At 36.0% G+C, this 14,307-nt stretch overlaps 1 protein-coding gene and 1 pseudogene across 4 annotated transcripts in view; one reads left to right on the top strand and one right to left on the bottom strand.

Moving 5' to 3' along the window:
- LOC111157755 (erythrocyte membrane protein band 4.1 like 5) overlaps positions 1-14,307 on the bottom strand; it is a 145,576-nt gene that overhangs the window by 56,478 nt on the left and 74,791 nt on the right. For 3 of the 4 annotated variants that reach the window (XM_022519415.1, XM_022519499.1, XM_022519582.1), the window contains exons 15-16: positions 13,944-13,986; positions 13,430-13,545 (exon numbers count right to left, since the gene is read on the bottom strand). In XM_022519415.1, the coding sequence (XP_022375123.1) occupies positions 13,430-13,545; positions 13,944-13,986 (159 nt within the window). Of the gene's footprint in view, positions 1-8,997; positions 10,213-13,429; positions 13,546-13,943; positions 13,987-14,307 lie in introns of those variants that run through there. The other variant, XM_022519665.1, reaches the window with a different exon arrangement.
- Positions 4,549-4,905, top strand: LOC111157971 (annotated as a pseudogene).

The raw sequence follows: 14,307 nt of genomic DNA, 5'->3' as shown, positions 1-14,307 counted from the left end.
CAAGCTGAATGTAAATTTCTTGGAGCCAGGGATAGCATTTTGACTATCAAAATGTACCACCAAATATGCCAAGATGTGCTTGGCATTTGTCCATTCATTTGATCAACTATTATTTGAGTGCCAAGCCAGGCAATGCTGTGGGGACAGAGGAATAAAAATAAATGTTCTCCTTTGATGAAGCTTACATTCTATTAACAAATACAGAGATGACAAGTAAACATATAATGTAAGATGAAGTGATGTGAGAAAAAAAATGAAGCAGGGTAAGGGGGAAAGGGAATGACAAGGTAGAGTGGTGTGTGATTATTTTACAGAGAGGTGAGAAAGGTTTCTCTGATAAGAAACTTAAGGTATGAGAATGAACCAGAAGAGATTCAAGAGAAGAATATTCATGTGGAAGTAAAAGTACAAAGATCCAGAGAGGGAAAACACCTGGTATATCTGAACAAGTCTTTGGAGGCAGCAAACAAGGTCAAGGCTGAAAGATGACAAAGTATAGGAAAAAACGCATTTTTGTCAATATGAGGATTTGGGGTTTTCGTCTGTATGAGATGAGAACCTCTGGGACACCTAAGCAGAGGAATGACATGATCTAAGTTAGAATCACCATCACTGTTAAGGGGAATATGAAACAGTAGAGGACCAACGGCAATGGTTGGAAGACCAGAAAAAAGAAATAAAGGGATGATAATAAACTGACACAGGGTAAGACTTCAAGTTATATTACAAAGTGATGGTAATCAAAATAGCATGGTAATGACACAAAAATGGACACATAGTTAATTGCTCAAAATAAAAAACAGAAATAAACCCACAACTATATGATCGATTAATCTTCAACAAAGCAGGTAAAGAACATGCAATGGGAAAAGGACAGTCCTTTCAACAAATGGTGTTGGGAAAATTGGACAGCAACATGCAAAAGAATTTGGACTACTTTCTTGTACCATATACAAAAATTCAAAATGAATTAAAGACCTAAATGTGAGACCTGAAATCATAAAAACCCTAGAAAAGAACAAGGTCAGCACCTCTTTGACACTGGCTATAGCAGCTTTTTTCTAGATATGTCTCCTGAGGTAAGGGATACAAAAGCAAAAACGAACTATTGGCACTACAAAATAAAAAACTTCTGCACAGCAAGGAAACAAGCAACCAAGAGGCAACCTATGGAATGGGAGAAGATATTTGCAAATGACATATCTGATAAAGAGTTAATATCCAAAAAATATAAAGAACGTACACTAACTCAACACCCAAAAAACCGAATAATCCAATTAAAAAATGGGCAAAAGACACGAACAGACATTTCTCCAAAGAAGACATCCAGATGGCCAACAGACACATGAGAAGATGCTCATCATCACTTACCATCAGGAAAATTCAAATCAATACTACAATGACATATCATCTCACACCTGTCAGAACAGCTAAAATCAAAACAGGTGTTGGCGATGATGTGGAGAAAAACGAACCCTCATGAACTGTTGGCAGGAATACAAACTGGTGCGGCCACTGTGGAAAACAGTATGGAAGTTCCTCAGAAAATTAAAAATAGAACTATACTACAGTCCAGCAATCACACTACTGAGTATTTACCCAAAGAATACAAAACAGTAATTCAAAGAGATACATGCACATTTATGTTTATAGAAGCATTATTTACAATAGCTAGGATATGGAAGCAGCCTAATGTCCAACAACTGAATGGGTAAAAGATGTGACATATATTTATATGTATACACACACACACAACAGATTATTCAACCATAAAAAGAATGAAATCTTTCCATTTCCAACCACACAGATGGCGCTATAGAGAATAATGCTAAGCAAAATAAGTTAAAGAAAGACAAATAACACATCACTGCATTCACGTCGAATTCAAGAAACAAAATAAACATGGGAAAAAAGAGAGAGAAACCAAGAAACACTCTAAATCATAGAGAACAGAGGGGCGGTGGGTAAAACAAGTGATAGTGATTAAATAGTACACTTATCATGATGAGCAGTGGGTGGTGTACAGAAGCATGAATCATGATGTTATACACCTGAAACTAATATAACACTACCCAGCTAACTGGAATAAGATAAAAAATATAAAAAAAAGAAGAAATGGTGAGAACAGTAGAGATCTCTTCTAGTTGCTTATTTTCTCAGTAAAACAGTAAGCAAGATCACTAATGGAAAGTGAGGAATGAGAAGTGAGGAAGTGGGGGTGCCTGGGTGGCTCAGTCGTTAAGCATTCTGCCTTTGGCTTGGGTCATGATCTTGAGGTCCTGGGATCAAGCCCCATATCGGGCTCCCTGCTCAGTGGGAAGCCTGTTTCTCCCTCTCCCACTCCCCCTGCTTGTTTCCCTCTCTCGCTGTGTCTCTGTCAAATAAATACAATCTTAAAAAAAAAAAAAAAAAGAGTGAGGAGGTGGTGGAAGTTTGAAAGAAGAGATATTACCGCCAGCATCACGTGAGAATGTATAGAGTAAGGAAATGTGATAGGATTTCAGGCAGCACTGAAGACCTACGTTCAGGGGCCAAAATTTAAAGTGAGACCATTCAACAATGTTGCATTTTACACTGTCCATCTACATGTAGAGTAGACAGAGTTGGATTTAATTAGATGTGTACAACAGGAGAAGGGTCAAGAAATGTGAGGGTGGGGCGCCTGGGTGGCTCAGTGGGTTAAGACTCTGCCTTCAGTTCAGGTCATGATCTCAGGGTCCTGGGATCAAGCCCCGCATTGGGCTCTCTGCTCAGTGGTGAGCCTGCTTCCCCCTCTCTCTGCCTGCCTCTCTGCCTACTTGTGATCTCTCTCTCTGTCAAATGAATAAAAATAAAATCTTAAAAAAAAAAAAAAAGAAATGTGAGGGTATGTAAAAAGGAATAATTATAAATGACTGTGTATACAAAGTGAGGAATAAGAAGGTGATCTAGCAGGTATCCAACAAGTAATGAGATGAATTTAAAAAGGAGATATTAATACAAGCCTCCCCAATCTTTAACTTAAAAATCTGCAATGATTGCCACAGGCCTCCTTACCAAACTCCTCAGTATTAATCTTCGATGCCTTTCCACACTACACAAATACTTTTTTTTTTTTTTTTAAATTTGACAGAGAGATAGAGAGAGAGCACAAGTAGGCAGAGTGACAGGCAGAGAGAGAGGTGGGCTCTCCGCTGAGCAGGGAGCCCAACATGGAGCTCAATCCCACAACCCTGGGATCATGACCTGAGCCAAAGGCAGATGCTTAACCAACTAAGCCACCCAGGCACCCCCCAACACAAATACTTCTAACAGCTATTGCTCTAACATATCTGTTAAGCTCCACTTAAGTGATAACCAGGATATTCTAAAGCACCTTAATCTGCTCAGTCTAAAGACTTCTAAAGGTTTGGAGTTGGCATTCCCAGAAAGAATTAATGCAAGTTTTTAAATATAGTTCTTATCTCCAAACTCCTAGAGAGTTTATAATTAAATAACCCCTGAAGCTAATAGCTGGGCTACAAACATAGCTTTGTTATAGAGAACTGTTCTATGTAATGGTACACATTCTAGTGGTATTTTATATCCTAGGATGTTTTTCATAATTTCTCTGCATACTGCTGTAACCAGTTTCACAAGACAAAGCAGGCCATCAATTGTCTTCCTATTATCATCTCTTACCTTTCATTCCTTTTTTTTTTTTTTACTCTACCCACCCCTTATATTAATATTAACAATAATCAGTCATTAGTCAATAGACCAGACCCTTATTAAGGAATCTCCAATTTCTCATAAATACTAACCAAACACTGGGTATAGCTCATTTCTTCATTAAAATTACTTAAAAACAAAACAAATGAGAATTCCTTCAAGAATAAAAAATAAGAACTACAGCTGTTAAACCTGTTTTCAAGAGGAGGAGGTATAGATTTATTACACCACTAAGGGAGTCTTCAGTCACACTCCTGGAGAATGTTGTTCTCCAAGTCAGATATCTCTTCTCTGTGCCAATATAAACAAAATGTTGGCTAACTGTCAGGAACAAAATGTAAAAGTTCACTCGAGCACCATCACCTAGAATTAAGGCCACAGCTTGTTGTTAGGGACACAAAAGCTTAGGTAATTATCTAATAAAAAACTGTGAGAACAATTCCTTTAGTAAAAACAGGAACACTTGTTCTTCTGCTTCAGTATAAAAATAAAAATACATCATTAAAAAAAAAACAGAAATTTTTTTTCCTTTCACCAATTTCTTTTGAAGTTTTCTCTTCTCTTCACTAATTCTCCGAGAAAGCTAATATATTCTCCACCAGCCCCACATGCTTAAAGCAGCTAAAATGTACACAGCAGCAAGAACTGAAGAAATTAAGTTATATAACACATATTCCAGTGAAAGTGACATGCTTCATTGGCCTAGTATTTCTATCATGAAAGTTAATGTCAAGTGGGTGAAACAAAATTCTCACAATGATTTCACATGACTAAAGTAAAAAGCTAATTTATATGGACAGAAGATGAGAAATTTCTATGTTCTTCAAAAAAAGGAGCTGAGCTTTCCAACCAGGGCCTGGCAAAATGGCTCCCGCAAAGAAGGGGGACAAAAAGAAGAAAGGCCATTCTGCCATCAATAGGGCAGTAACCAGAGCATACACCAACATTCACAAGTGGATCCATGGGGTGGGTTTCAAAAAGTGTGGCCCTCCGGCACTCGAACAGATCTGTAAATCTGCCATAAAGGAGATGGGAACTCCAGATGTGTACACTGACACCAGGCTCAACAAAGCTGTCTGAGCCAAGGGAATAAGGAATGTTCCATACCTTATCTGTGTGCAGTTGTCCCAAAAACACAAGGATGAAGATTCCCGAAACAAGCTCTACATGTTGGTCACTTCTGTACCTGTCTCTATTTTCAAAAATCTACAGTAGGGCACCTGGGTCGCTCAGTGGGTTAAGCCTCTGCCTTCAGCTCGGGTGATGATTTCAGGGTCCTGGGATCGAGCCCCACATCAAGCTCTCTGCTCAGCAGGGAGCCTGCTTCCCCCTCTCTCTCTGCCTGCCTCTCTGCCTACTTGTGATTTCTGTCAAATGAATAAATAAAATCTTTAAAAAAAATCTACAGTTAATGAGGATGAGAACTAATAGCTGATTGTCACAAATAAAGGTATAAAACTGGAAAAAAAAAAAAGGATGGGGAGCTGAGAATACTATACAATTCATAATAAACAGAAAAGAATCTGACCAATCATATATGGAGACAAAAGCACACACAGAGAGAGGCACACACAGGAGACACAGAGAGAGAGAAACACACAGAGGTTTCCCCACCCCAGAAGTATCTTCAAATTCTATCCCTTATGTATAAGCATCTCACATGGAAACATTGACAATTCTGGAATTCTGATGATCTGGTATAATTTATGTTAAAATACAGGAAGTAAGTACGTGGTGGTAAAGAGATTGTTATCGGATTTTATTTTTGCAAATCCATATGATAAACCCTATATACCAAGGATATAAAATTAATGCAACTTAATATTACTATTTTAGACCCAATCTTCAAAGCCTAACACACACAAAATAACAGCCTTTCAAGCAATGAACTATGGTTTAGAAATGAAGCATATGCCCCAACCAAAACAGTTAAAAGTACCAAGGTTCAAATAATGACAATGACGACTCTTTCCACCATCAGTACATCCTGCACTAGCATGGACAACCATTGCCCCAATTCTTCAGTCTACATCTGTGAATACATAATAAAGGGATCAAAGCTGAGGATTAGCCTTCTCATTCCTGTGAAGCCAGTCATCACAATATTTTTCTTCCTCCTGAAACCCAAGACACCATAATCCTCCACTCCTTTCCACCACCCCCTTCATCTATTTTCCTGTTTTGGTAAGATGGAAAGTTGAAATGCATGACATCAGGATACATAAAAGTGATAAAGCAAGACTATTAATCAAAATAATTATTAGCATATCAACCAAGTAAATATGCAAAAATCTAGTAAATAAAAGATACTACCATAATTAAGGTCAAGTTCATTGCTTTATCTCATGTCTGCCTGCCCTTCACTCAGAATACACTTCAGTTTTATATTCTGACATGTTTACATGGCATCTTTTACATCCTGGACAAAGATTCACCCAAGGGTTATAAATAATATTTTCTGGGTCAGCATTTTAAATAAATTTTAAAATTCCCCCTAAAAAATGATTTGAATTATAATGACGATATTACAATATTAGAATGTCTGTGTAAGGGATGCCTGGGTGACTCAATCCTTGGTTAAGCGTCTGCCTTAGGCTCAGGTCATGATCCCAGGGTCCTAGGATCCAGCTGGTATTGCATAGCATCAGGCTCCCTGCTCAGAGGGATTCTGCTTCTCCCTCTCCTTCATCCTGTCTCCCCCACTCATGCTCTGAAATAAATAAAATCTTTTAAAAAAAAATGACTGGGCGCCTGCGTGGCTCAGTGGGTTAAAGCCTCTGCCTTCGGCTCAGCTCATGATCCCAGGATCCTGGGATCAAGCCCCATGTCAGTGGGCTCTGCTCAGCAGGAGGCCTGCTTCCTCCTCTCTCTCTGCCTGCCTCTCTGCCTACTTGTGATCTCTGTCAAATAAATAAATAATTTTTTAAAAAAATATGACTGTGTACTATTTTTTAAAATATAGACATATACCCAACACAACAAGTAGAGTTTCTGTTTTCCTCTGTAAATCCATTTAAAAGTATATATATGATTACCCTATCAAGGTCAAAAGGGTTAGACTATACTCAGGGACAGGTAAAAGCCTTTGAAGTGGTCTTACCATCAAAAGAAATAATTATCGTAAGAGCTTGTTTATTTTTATGTGTGAAAGTGTAGTTTTGCTGGGTTTCTGTAAGTTTCTCTGTTCATAAAAGTATAGATGAAACATAACTAACCTAATTCAAGATGTTAAAATTAATTATATTAAATAAAATTAAACAAAGCACTGAAGTTGAATCACATGCTGGGGCTCCTTCTGATCAAAAAGATAGTGACCAAGTAAGGTACTTCTGGAGGACATTAGTTCCCTAATCTAGAATGTATGACCGCTTACCGTTTAGGCATAATAAAATGCAGAATATAAATAAGCTGATGACAATTTATTTAATTTAGGATGAACTACATGTAAATTCTTTATAATTCTGGAAACATGTATATCTTTAAAGTATCAGTATCAAGAATATTCACAATATTTGATATGAAATCCTAGATCATATAGAAACTTGTAAAAGTAAACAGATTTGATTCTACTACCATTCAATGTTAGCCCTTTACTTTCTCCACCCCCTGCACTGCCTTCTCTCCCTACCAACCCACCAATCCAGTTTCTATCATCAGAACTTTACAAATGAACTACAACATAACAAGGTTTTCAAAGAAAGAATAATGACGATGTGATTCTTCCATCACGTAAATGTAACAGTACTGATTAACTCAACTTCTAGAACAGAAATGACCACTTTCAATGTAAACTGAAGATGTTACTCTTCTATTACAATCCTTCCCTATTTCCTGAAGTTAAGATTCTGCTAATATATATATATATATATATATATATATATATATATATATATATATGGCATTGTTCAGCAGTCTAACCTTCAGATTTCAAGATTAATTTTAGAGTACAAAAAGTCAAACCTCAGGACTTTCTAAAAGACCTAAAAAGCTTTATTACTATACTTCTTTGGTTTCTGTTATAGAAACATTTTTTTTTCTTTTTTAAGATTTTATTTATTTATTTGACAGAGACAGAGACACCGAGAAAGGGAATTCAAGTAGGGGAGAGGGAGAGGGAGAAGCAGGCTTCCCGTGGAGCAGGGAGCCTGATTTGGGGCTTGATCCCAGGACCCTGGGATTATGACCTGAGCAAAAGGCAGATGCTTAACAACTGAGCCACCCCGGCACCCAAAATAGTTCTTAATCATATTCACACCCATGAAATCTTTTCCTGAATGACACAAACCAGAGTTTCTGTGCTAAAATGTTATGATTCAAATTCCCTGCTTTAAAGAAAAAAATCACTATCAACAATACCTGACAATTATAATCTGAGCTATGTAAAGTCTAAAATAACTGTGAAGGATATACATTAGTGGCCTTTTTTAAGTATGCTTTATGATGATAAGATTTAGGGAGGGAGGTGGGTTATTTAAGATATGGACCTGTTCATATTTACAGGATGTGCTAAAGAATACTTTGAGCTTATCTCCTTAAAATGATTGTGATAGGGGCACCTGGGTAGCTCAGTGGGTTAAAACCTCTGCCTTCGGCTCAGGTAATGATCCTGGGGTCCTGGGACTGAGCCCCGCATCAGGCTCTCTGCTCAGCAGAGAGCCTGCTTTCCCCTCTCTCTTTGCCTACTTGTGATCTCTATCTGTCAAATAAATAAATTTTTAAAAATCTTAAAAAAAAAAAAAAAAAAAAACGATTGTGATGGGTAGCTCAGTTGGTTAAGCATCTGCCTTAGGCTCAGGTCATGATCCCAGGATCCTGAGATTGAGCCCCCATGTGGCTCTGCTCATCAGGGAGCCAGCTTCTCCCTCTCCCCCTGTCGGCCACTCCCCCTGATTGCGCTTGCCCATGGGCATGCACAAGCACGCTCTTTGTCAAATAAATAAAATCTTTAAAAAAAAAAAAAAAAAAAGTTTGTGATAAAAATCACAGATTGAAACCTGCCTAAAAATTTCATTCCTAGATCTTAACTTAATTTTGCTTACTTATATTTTCTATTGACAACCTGTATTCTATTTGCAACCAACAGTCCAGTAATAAAGCCCTCTGAAACCTGTATCTAGCAGAGAGGGATTAGACCAATCTCGGAAGTAAACAGGATGGTATATGGGTTAGGTTGTTTATAATACAGCTTCATTACCTTGAAGTATTATGAATTCTCAAACTATAAAATATCTTCAAATTACTATATACAGTTTTAACATTTGGAAATTGTTAAAATTTCTAAAAACTGTAAAAAGGCAAAAAAAAATGTTTCCCTTGTATCAGTTCCCATTACATTACAAATGCACTTTTTCCAGATAATCTGCCTTTATGAATTAAATCAAAGAGCTTGGATGATTACATTTGAAGTTCATAAAGGACCAAAAGAGTAATATATCTAACCCATTTGAAAGTGATATGGTTTGGTCTTTATAATTTTTATTTTAAAGGTTGTACGAGGCTAGATTATGAGGCTGCTGCAAATCCAGGAAATCTATCAGAGGCATAAGATGGAAAATAAAACAGAAAATGAAAAGACAAAAGTAAATACATTTTCCATTTTGTACAACCATTCAGTAGTAATGTAACTAAATTTAGTTAACCACTAGTTAACTACTTAATCATGCAAAAGTAACCATTCAGGTTTATCTCTCTACATGATCTCTCTACATGAATCACATTATTAATGTGATTTCTAGACCTTTCAGTAAATTACTTATTTGTTAAAAAGTAAAAGTACTTTTAATTAAAAATTACATTAATTATGATTGTAGAATCTTAGGCACTTAACTGAAATTAAGGCAAGGATCACTACAGAAGTATTAAAAATGGTATAGAAAAGCAGCTATATCAAAGTTTACCAAAGACTGAGATATTGTGCCTGGACATGCCTCCTCCTTAGTTGTGATTAGTGTGTCTGATTCTTTCATCTCAATCTATCTGGATGGTGTGGGGATGAGAGGATAACAGGAAGCTTTTTACACAAACACAAACCTCTCTCCCGAGACATCTTCTGAGTGATGTATTAACACATTAAAATCATGAGAAACCTTTCCAAAATTACAATGATATATATACATACCCTTTCAATACAAAGCATTTCTCATTATCATTGATGGCATATAGCTTTCTTCACATTCTTTTCCCTTTCACAGAAGAACTCAATTACAAACACTATACAACTACTGACTCAATATAAAGTAATTTTTCCCAAATTCTCCTAATGTGATCAATCTTCTATGTATAGAAAATGTATACCATCAACTTGCATGACAAAGAGTCCCAGTGTCTAATGGGCTTAACACTCATATCTCAGTCATGGCTGCATGGCCAGGAAAATGAACATCATGATGGACTCCTGCATTCTTCACATTGTGCTCATGGACAAAGTCAGTGTAGTTTCTATGTGCAGGCTGGGGTGGGGACAAGGCCCTTGTGTTCCACTGGTTTCCACCACGTTGACAGCAGTCACTGGCAGCAGAGAGCCTGGATGGTTGGGGAGTGGGAGGGGAGCACAGTTAGTCAACAGGAATAGGAGAAAATGGATGTGTAAGAGGTAACAAAGGAGAAGGGCAGTGTGACCTGCATGCAACACTGCTGTAAGTAGTTACTGACATTTACTCCATGCAATGACATTCAAGCATAAAGGAGGGGGGTAGAATCCAGAAAGTTATATGTAGTGGAAAAGCTCAATATGCAAATATGAATAAGTAACCAGAGTCAGTTTAGTGAATTAAATAAAGAGGAAATTTCACAGAGAACAAAACACTCTATCTGTCCCTGATGCTGGTATCAAATTCAAAGTTAAAAATGAGAGAAAAAAAAAAAAAGTTAAAAATGTTGTTTGAAGTTCTAATGAAAAGGAAAATATATTTATAATCTACTTAATTCAAATATTTAAAAGGACACTTTTACATTATGGACAAAAGCATATACAGAAAAGAGTAATTGTGAAAATTATTCCCCAAATTAAGTGATTTCACAAAACTGAATCCAGGAAACAAAATTCAGAAAGAACATTAAAAAAAAAACAAAAAAAACAGGTAATTTTACGTCAATGTTTCCAATTAACAATGGAGGATCATTGTTCCTTCTATAATCAAAGTTCACAGGACCTCAAAATGAAATCTAACAGGCACAGATAATGTGATAAGATTGTAAGCCCCTCCAAGAAACAGTTTAGTAAGTATATTAAGATACCCTTTTATCACACAGTGCTATAGAATAGGCCTACAAAACTATGAGATGGAAACATGCATACAAGCAGTTCCTGGTTAGAAACAGAGTCCTCCAGTAGAAAGACACATCTGTCACAGAACATCAAGGTTTTGTAACACAGCAAAAAGGGCAGTACATATTTAAGATAATTATAAACAAAAAAAAAATCACCCCAATTATGTCTACGGATAAATTTTTAAATACAGTATTTTTCTAACTCAACTAAAACATGAATCCTCATGTTTTTTTCCTTCAGGAAACAGAAATTAGCTAAAAGGATTTTTCAGAACAAGCCTGAATGCTTTTTTACAATAAAATCGTATTTTCTTCAACAGATATAGAACTTGTTCACCAAATCCACCCCATAATATTCATGACCCTCAATATACAGTCTATGAAAATTTAGGAAATTAAGTTAGGTTTATGTTCTCCCTGATATATGCAAGATTTCCCAAATATTATTCAGTTTTGTTTTTGTTGTTGTTAATAAATGGTTAAATGGATTTAATATAAATTGTTTCTCAAAAGGTGATACTCTGAATATCAGATAATTCTACATTACTGATATACCAAATCATTCACTGAAATAATGGTGTCATTTAGAAGATATCAATGAGAGAATAAAAAACTGAACATGAAGTAGGTTTAGATTAAAATGGTTAGAAATTATCTACCTGGTAATAGTCTGTTATTCTGCCCAATTGTTCAAACCTTGGGAGCATTTCCATATTTTATTAACAACACTTTCTAAAGGAGGACTGTTTTATATTCATTTAAGAGCATTAATAACAATAAAAGCATGCAGAAACAAAAAGTGAAATACAGAATGCACTTTAAATTCAGGCTGGGGAATCCATTAGCTCCAAGACAGATCAGTTCTATATTCAGTTCCATGCCACTGCTGCTGACATACACTGAGGCTCATTAAGTTTTCAGGATCACCATTTTACTCCATTTCAGTAAATGAGGTCTCAGCACAAATACATAACAGAAGGACACATAGCTCCAAATTTTTCATTTTCCTTAAAATTCAATACTCTCAGATTCAGTATTGTCTCTTTTAAAGGCTGTGTCAAAGGAATTACATAGTGCCTAATAAATTAAATAGATTTAAATATGTGCCCATTAAAATCAGAAAACTCAATAAAGATTTAGTATCATAATATAGTATGCAAAACCCACCCCCCAGACTCTCATTCCGTATTAATATAAAAGGGGTAAGCATGTATTAAGGGAGTTCTTTTATAGTTGAAGTCTGGTTTCCTTGCCAATAGGACTTGGTGGTAACATCAAGGCCATAAAACATAGCTGCTTACTGGAGCTGTGTTTTCAATAAGAATTGAAGAAACTCTTTTTAATGGCTTATAAAAATAAAGACTAAAATTTGATATTTAGAAGCCTCACTGTTCATACTTTAGGTGTGTGCCCACATGCACACACACACACAAAGTACTCCTCTATCATAATCCCAGGTAAAAGGAAAAGAAAAAATAGATAAAGAAAAAAAATTCCTTCAATCTTAGAAATTAATCAAGTTATTTGGAACTGAAGTAAAAGTATGCCCAACAATGAAGAGCAAAGCACCTTGCAAGTTAGTTAAGCCAAAATAACAGTGAAAAACAATTACATAGCAAAGACTGAAAATAATCACCAACCACTGTTGACCCACCACCATGAAGGAAGAACTGGTTGCACAGAAAGCTGACCAAAACCTTGAGATCACCACAGAAACTCATTAGATTTCAGGTACTTAACAAACTAAGAGCAAGAGAAAAAGAGAAAATTCCTATGAATTATCAAAGTTCATTTCATAGACACACAGCTTGAACAGATGCACTCAACCAAATAATTGCCCAGGAGCCCTCCAAGCCAAATGCATTTATTTGGGAAATGATGAATCCTACTGATTACACTCCAATAAGTCACAAAGTATTCATATTTGTGTACTAACTATGAATTTAAAAAAAAAAAAGACCCTGGAAATCTAAACAAAGTATTTTCTCTGTCATCAGATTATTCTCCATCTCCCAAAATGGAGTATTTTAATGCTTTGGTTTATTTTAGGTTATAATCATGTTTCCCTTTGGCTTATCTTCAGTCTTTAATGAAAAAACACATCCAAAATCACTAGCATTATGTTGTGTGGAACAGATGAACATATTTTCCTTATTGATCCGAAAAAAGGTTCTATTGACTAGCATTTAAAGTCCTTTTCAACAGAGAACAACCCACCACTTCCAATCATGCTAACCAAAATAAGGAGAGATGTCTGATGTTCTCCAATTAAATAACTGCATTCCCTTCTTCATACATATCCCTTATCTTCCCAATCCCAATATGACTACTCAGTAATATGTTTCTGTTCAGCTTACAAATATGAATAATTTGCTTTCAATTATATTTAAAATATTCTAAGATTATGGCTGGGAATTTAGAATACCACTAAGCAAGCAACATTTTATTCCGGTTTAAAGAGTTAACAAACCATTTCCTGTCATGCTGGTCTATTCCAGGATTCCTTGGAAGATTCTCTCTCTCTGCCAGCACAGGACCAGAGGGAACAGAAGGAATTACAGGCAGAGTAGATTTCACATCCCAAGCCTGTGGGTTATAAAATTATAAAAATCATCTATTTTGCCTGACAAAAGATTTCATCACCAATAAACAGAACATTAAAATGGAATACTACCTAGGAACATAGTGCAAACAAATGCTTGAATGTTATGTACTACCTCATAGATAAATAATAATCTAACTAAATATTAGTATCTTATTCATTATATAGGATTTACAAGAATGGAAAATGGTCTATGGAGCACCTGTTCTATTTACAACATCTCATAATAGCAGAGGGTTTCATTATCCACTTTACAGATTAAAAAAAAAGAAAATGCACAAAACTTTCCCAAAGTTATACCACTTAAAAGTTCAATTAATAATACCACTATCTGTCATAACTGACTAATATTCTAGTGTTTAGAAGCTTAACATGATCTCACCTGTTGGGAGCCATTACTCTGGGTTGAAACATTATTGTGAACACTGTAATAGATAAAGATATATATTAAAAAAACTATATATAAAATTCAAGGGCTTCACATTGTAAAATTATACATACAGTAATGAAAGTAGCTTTATTTTTAAAGTAATTGTTTTGCTGCAAATAAAGAAAATTACTGTTGGGGGACGCCTGGGTGGCTCAGTGGGTTAAAGCCTCTGCCTTCAGCTCGGGTCATGATCTCAGGGTCCTGGGATCGAGCCCCGCATAGAGCTCCCTTCTTAGTGGGGAGCCTGCTTCCTCCTCTCTCTCTGCCTGTCTCTCTGCCTATTTGTGATCTCTGTCTGTCAAATAAATAAATAAAA

Source organism: Enhydra lutris, unplaced genomic scaffold (genome assembly GCF_002288905.1).
Source record: "Enhydra lutris kenyoni isolate GAN:26980312 unplaced genomic scaffold, ASM228890v2 scaffoldscaffold1, whole genome shotgun sequence".
NCBI lineage: Eukaryota > Metazoa > Chordata > Mammalia > Carnivora > Mustelidae > Enhydra > Enhydra lutris.
Note: the sequence above shows the minus strand (reverse complement) of the source record. Positions and strands in the feature narration are given on the sequence as shown.